The sequence below is a fragment of the Aotus nancymaae genome, unplaced genomic scaffold (assembly GCF_030222135.1).
Source record: "Aotus nancymaae isolate 86718 unplaced genomic scaffold, 86718_ANA_hifiasm-v0.15.2.pri h1tg000016l, whole genome shotgun sequence".
Lineage (NCBI taxonomy): Eukaryota > Metazoa > Chordata > Mammalia > Primates > Aotidae > Aotus > Aotus nancymaae.
Window position 1 is genome coordinate 51,794,381 of NW_026988428.1, and position 6,499 is coordinate 51,800,879.

The 6,499-nt window shown below is 38.4% G+C and overlaps 1 protein-coding gene across 1 annotated transcript; it reads right to left on the reverse strand.

The window, feature by feature from the left end:
* Positions 1-637: 637 nt before the first annotated feature.
* Positions 638-5,195, reverse strand: IL22 (interleukin 22). The gene is made up of 6 exons (XM_012444901.2): positions 5,174-5,195; positions 4,855-5,086; positions 4,357-4,422; positions 4,087-4,230; positions 3,086-3,151; positions 638-1,277 (listed from the first exon to the last, which is right to left on the reverse strand). Exons 2-6 carry the CDS (start codon positions 5,038-5,040, stop codon positions 1,200-1,202), a joined length of 540 nt encoding a protein of 179 aa, XP_012300324.2. The 5' UTR covers positions 5,041-5,086; positions 5,174-5,195; the 3' UTR covers positions 638-1,199.
* Between the last annotated feature and the right edge of the window lie 1,304 nt (positions 5,196-6,499).

Sequence of the window (6,499 nt, forward strand, 5' to 3'; positions counted from 1 at the left end):
AATCCAACCTTTATCTCTACCTCTTCTCTTTCTTCTCTGTAGCGTTGTACAAATTTTGAAGATGAACAGCTTTCCCTCCTACGTGTGTTTCATAATACCTTGCCCATCTTCCACCTATGAGACTTCCCTATCAGTGCTAAATTTACTAGTAGGAAAGACTCCCCAAGCCATAGTTCTCCTATTCCTTTAGTGTCTTACTTTCAGGGAGACTGGAGAATGTGCCTTTCAGTAGGCTTAAACTAGAACCAAAACAGTTCATCTATAGCAATAAAGGCTACATGTATTTCTCCCCAGCAGCATCACTCCTTTCTTTTATCCATAAATGACTAATGATAAGTTCTTTTCGATTTCTTACCTTTTTTCCTTTCAGAGGTACATGCTGAGTTAACATAATAAATCAGTATAGGCACTATAGCAGAGAGCCGTGAAATCACATAGACCTGGCTCAATAAGGGTCAACTACTTAGAGTTATAAAATGTTTCTTAACATGTCTCTAATGTAGCTTTCTCATCTGTAAAATTGGGATAATACTAATAGCTACCTCATTTGCTTAGAGTCAAGAATAAAGTTATGCAAATGATATGATGATGATGATGATGATGATATTAAAGGAGAAAAATCACAAAGCCACAAGACTTAGGATATCCAAGTGTTTATTGAGGTCAAATAAACATGTTATAGCTCTATAATTATTGTCATAAATATCAATATTAGCCTTAAACTCAAGTAGCAATATCAAATAATGTTTCTATAGATAAATCATATTAATAAAATGTATAAATAAAATGCATTCTTATAATAATAATAATAAATATATTTATAAATATAAAGTACTGATTAAGGAAATATTAAGTTATTCAGGAATTTTTTCCCCAAAAGGAATGGGAATTAATCTTTTTTTGTGGAAAAAGACAATGGTTTAAAAACTAAATTATTTTCTGTGTATAGAACACCAGTTACAATAAAATGTCACCAATAAACATCTATGCTGAGAAAGTCTATCTTCTGGTCTTATAAACAAAAGTGGCATTGGTTTCCTTTGTAAGTAAAGCAGGGGTTCATTTGGAATCCATCCGTCATGATGAAGTTTGGCTTCCCGTCTTCTTTTTGGTTAAAAAAAAAAAATCACTTTGGGGGATCTAATTGTTATTTCTAGCAGGAAAGGGGGTTAGTTATTCATTTTTCAGCTTTGCTGTGGTCAAATGCAGGCATTTCTCAGAGACATAAACAGCAAATCCAGTTCTCCAATTGCTTTGATCTCTCCACTCTCTCCAAGCTGTGAAAATAAGAATACAAAAGTATTTGCGCATTTATGCCATGCTTTCTAAAGTGAACAAATTAGAAATTGCATGATTAGTTTGCTGGAGACAGAAACCGAGTTTTAAGCACTTGTAAAAGAGTCACCGTTGTCCTCTATAGAGTACATTATTCTTCTTTCTCTTCCCTTTCATCTTTCCATGCTTCTTTTGACATAAAGCCAAAAAGATACCCTTTTCTATCTCAACGACTCCAAGACTCTAAAGAATTTTAAAGTTATCTTGCCCTACTGTCTGTCATGCATTTTACTACCAGCCTGCGCTCTGCTTTTCCCCACTGTGAGAGGGAATTACTACTTCCCAAGACCGCCCTATTTCAGACAGTTCTGGCAGATTCTCCCGTTGATCTTTCTCTGAACAACGTTCATCTCCTGCCTGTGCTTTCCGAAGCTACCAGCAAAAAAGCATAATCACTCTTCCACGTGGCAACCCATTGCAAACATGAAATTGATGCTCTCAAAACGGATTAAAGGCCTTGAAATTCACACAGATCACCATGAGATTTTCCTCTCTCATGCTTCACAATTCTTAAGACAACAAAGCAAGCTGAAATCAGGAATTTTTAAAACAAGAAGTGCAAAGCATGTCTTATCTGTGACACACTAACATTCAGCCTTCCATGTCTAGATAATAGTTCTATAACAAGAGAAATGAGCTTCACGATTTAAAACTACAAAGCTTTCAATTACCAAAGGAAGAAACAATCCTACTCATTAAATGATACTCAGGAAGACATCCTTTTTTAAAAAAATTAAGATGGAGCAAAAGGGGAATTAAGGTTAAGCTTGTTACTGAAAATTCCATCAACTGGAGCCTTCATGTTTCTGAGTATTTAGTTGTACCTGCAAGAGCATCACTTTCACTGTTCCTAATCATCCCTCTGGTTTTGGGGTGAGTCACTATTGTTAGTCTAAGCCTTCCATTGTTGTTCTTTTCACCAAATAGGCCACATGATGGTATCATTCACTATAGAAATGTACACCAGCCCACAGTGGATAAATGCTCACTAAGGATTTGTTGAGGGAGTGAAGGAAGAAACTAGAGGAAGGTCTTGAAGGGAGAGAGGAAGAAAAAAAGGCTTACCAATTCAGACTTCTATTTAACTATAATAAATGTCTTACTAATATTTTCTCTGTCTTTGAACATGTATAAAATAGATCAGGGATAGTCTGCTCTTGCTTTTAAACTAAAATCAATAGCTGTTGGATATTACAACAATTAAAAATAAGTATCAGTTACCCCAGAAATTCACCCTGTAGTCCAGCTCTTGTTCTACATTCATTCCTCCAAGTTTCAAAGCAACGCCTTAATGCCTTCAAAAGTGACTTCAGGTAAATTTACCCATAGGAATTTTTCTGTTTTTAAACAAGTGCTTCTTCAAATTACATGAGTCAATAGGAATCTGGAATTTCTCTAAGAATTAATGATACTAAAACTAGTCTGTATTGCTGCTGGGAAAAGTGCCAGCTTGGGATTCAGGAGACCTGCATTGTAGCCCTGTCTCTGCCACCAGCCATCCCCAGAACGTGAGGTAATGTGACTAGATGATCTAAGATCCCAGCCAGTTCTAGAATTCTATAATTTGCAAAATTTGGAAACTGACTTCTAGATATATAAACATATCTACATACACAGACACCAAAGCAATCACCCTGGTGGTAGGAGAATCAAGTGAAAAATCACAAAGCGAAGGGAAGAAAGAAAGGAAAGAAAAACAGCGTTTGTCTCTTCTACTGCATGACTCAGCATTGACAGTTATCAGTCCTACCTTTTTCACTGTGTCCTTCAGATTTTGCACATTCCTCTGGATGTGCAGGTCATCCCCTTCAATATGCTGTAAAACAAAAACAAGAATAACTATCTTAATTGTGTTGTGCTGCAGCTTTATGAACCTCAACACCCATGGAGGTATGTTACAATTCACCTGGAATTAAAGCTCTTAGTAATTTTGCCCACAATGACCTAGATTTCACCAGTGACCTAGATTTCCTGAGCTCTTGAATTCCCTTGGACACCAGAATCCAGTCACTTCCCTTACAAGAGACCTCTCTTCATCTTTGGGAAATCCTACTGAGGTTTGCATTTGTGAAAAAAGCGGGGTGGTTTATGCAAATTCTGTAAGGAATAAAACCTCAAATCGTACCTCCACAAAATTGCATGCTCAGAACAAGAAATGTGCATAAAACATCTCATGTGAAAATTAAGCCCTCTTCAGTAAGTCCTAGGTCCTTTTACTGGGCCCACTCTACTCACACGTTTTTTCATAATTTCAAATGTTCAGAGGCATCAAGTTCACACACCTCCAATTTTGTCACTTCCCATGACATCAACAGGGCAACAGTCTGGCGACCCACCACTGACATTAAGCCTTCCTATTTCCTACTTTCTCTTCTACTTTCTCTCCATGCCATCCCTTCCCCTCAACAACTTGGACTCAATAGATCTAGCTCCACATCTAAACGGTGTTTTTCCCAACACCGTTCTCATCTTACACAACCTGAGTTGCCTTTTTTCTAGAGACAAACCAATGAGGCTTCTATACACTTAAGTTCCAGACCCCACTCACCACTATAAACTCAATATGTGACTCAATCAAAGCAAAAACAAACACTCTGTGATCCCAAATGACTCCTGATAATACTGCTGCCAAGACACTTCTTCTTGCTAACTTAGGGGTAGGGGGAAGAAGAGAGAGTTGGCATAAGGGGGTCTCCGTGAAAGAAGGTGGGAAGGAGGGGTAGGTGGACATAGGCTGAGAGCTGAACTTACACATGTGCTTAGCCTGTTGCTGAGCCTGGCCAGGAAGGACACCACCTCCTGCATATAAGGCTGGAACCTATCAGACTGAGGAAGCAGCACTTCTTCAAGGGTAAAGTTCAGCACCTGCTTCATCAGATAGCAGCGCTCACTCATCTGCAGGTGGAAGGGAAACAACAGGGGTGATATTAGGGGATATCCAGGAAGACCTAAACCATCATCACCACCACTCCAAGTACCCATGGATGGCACACGGCCCTGTTCATCACAACTGTAACTTACACTGACTCCGCGGAACAGTTTCTCCCCAATGAGACGAACGTCTGTGTTGTTATCAGCCAAGCTAGCCTGGAAGAGAAAAAAAGACTAAGTGCCTGGACACTGAGCAGATAGAAGAAAACTCTATATGTAGACATGTGCCCCATCCCCTCTCCCCAGAGCAACCCAATAAAGACTAAGGACAGAATTCAGATGCGTGCATGAGTTTAGAACAATGCACAGAGGCATAAAGGAAAAAACTTAATCATCAGATAGGTTACTGAATGGCTGCTCTTTGGGAAAAATACATCATAAGCATCATAGAGGCCAAAAAGGAAGGAAGGAGTTTAGGTTAAAAAGCCAGATTCCCAAAGAGTCTCTGAAATAAAACCAGAAAATTTATCTACTGGCAGGGATAAACAATGGGTTCCTAAAGCTCTTACAGGGGCTCTGAAGAAAAATTTAAGAACTGTTTGGGTTCCAAGTAGATAGAATGAGAAAGAGCGAGATTGAGATATGTACCTCCTTAGCCAGCATGAAGGTGCGGTTGGTGATATAAGGCTGCTGGAAGTTGGACTTGTCAAGCCTGCAGTGGGAGCTGATGGGTGCAGCTGTTCCTCCCTGCACCGAGAGGGCCAAGAGAAGGAGGTAGCTGGTGGCCAGAGACCCCATAAGGAAGGAGCTCAAAAATTTCTGCAGGGCAGCCATTGCAGAAAACTCTAACTCGAGCGATTGGTGACCGGGGAAGGAGAACCTGGTCGAAGACAACGTGAAGGAACAAAATTAGTCAAAAGTATCTCATCAAACTAACCAATTATACCAAGTTTGCTGAAACGCTTACCTGTTCTGAAGATTCTGCTTGTGATAGGGAAGGTAGAAGTTGCTGCTTTTATAGCCCCCAGGATACCTACATTTTTTTTATTTGAAAAATATGACATCAGCAATTATCTAATTTCCAGTACTGTCTTCTGAGAACGACCTAACCACCACAGGAGCCCACAAAACACCACCTCCTATCCTTCCCACCTTGAGATGCAAGTGTTTCCCTAAAACGTCACTATTAGAGCCCAGAGGGTATTTTACAGACCAATCCCAGAAATTTTCTAAACCCTACATATTTTTCAAAGAAAACAATTGCTTTGTCTTAGTAGAGTTCAGATTTCATATAAAATTTTTTGATCTCCTATAGTTACTGAGTAAGCATTTTGGTCACGGACTCATTTTCCTACCAGCTTTATAGATTCTTATCTCATTGGAGGTGATCAGAACAAAAGGACCCATGTCCTATATCCTCTGCTTTAAAGTAAATAGTAATGACAGCTTACAGATCATTCCATTATTAAAATAATTTTATCTCATTTTTAAACATGCTGAATTCTACACTAGACTTATGTTGCAAAAATAACAGTCTTGGCTAATCTAATTATTGTTTTCTGCCCTTTTTGGGACTATTTTTAAGTGATCATAACAATTAAGGTAGAAGTACATCTATCTTAAAATTGTATTCATTGAATTATAATCAATATCAATTTATTTGTAAATACTAATGTTGAACAATTTGATCACCATTTTTCTTAACATGTAAATTTTTTAAAAAATAAAAGAATACCGTGGATATAGTAATTCATCTTAAAATTTTACCTAATTCTAAACTGCACACGTCTCAACATAATATTTCTAAATAATCTTATAACAATTATCAACACATATATATGCATGGATGTCTGAAGAAGGGAATACAGGAATATAGAGGTTCTGCATTACCTTTAAATTATTTAAAAATGCACATAAACTAGATTGGAAATCCTCTTGCAGAGCAAGAGAAGGAAGCAAATGCAGCTATCAAAAATCAAATAGCAAATACCTATTGCTGAGAGAAGGAATGTGAATTAGTGCAAATTCATATGATCAGATTTTTCTCCTCACGGGTAGTTAAGATCAGGAATGTTGGAGAACTGGGAGAAGGGAGGTAAATAATTGTAACCTAGACCACTCTTTGAGGTGGAACAGACCTAAGCAAGGTGCCACAGTGAAGGGTCAGAACCACACGAGAACACTGAGCATTTGTGAAGGTGGCCAGAGGAGAAAGAAGCAAAGAGGAAGATTAGTGAGAGTCAGTAACACCGCATGATCACACTTGCATGTGGAATCTAAAACACTTGAACTC

Bases quoted from the DNA above. Each gene is read 5' to 3' on its own strand.
- IL22 (XM_012444901.2), bottom strand. From the start codon at position 5,040: ATGGCTGCCCTGCAGAAATTTTTGAGCTCCTTCCTTATGGGGTCTCTG. The intron at 3,152-4,086 runs GTAAGTTCAGCT...TTTGTTTTACAG, and splicing joins GCAACAGGCTAAGCACATGT to CATATTGAAGGGGATGACCT. The intron at 1,278-3,085 runs GTAGGACTGATA...TTATTTTCACAG, and splicing joins TGAAGGACACAGTGAAAAAG to CTTGGAGAGAGTGGAGAGAT.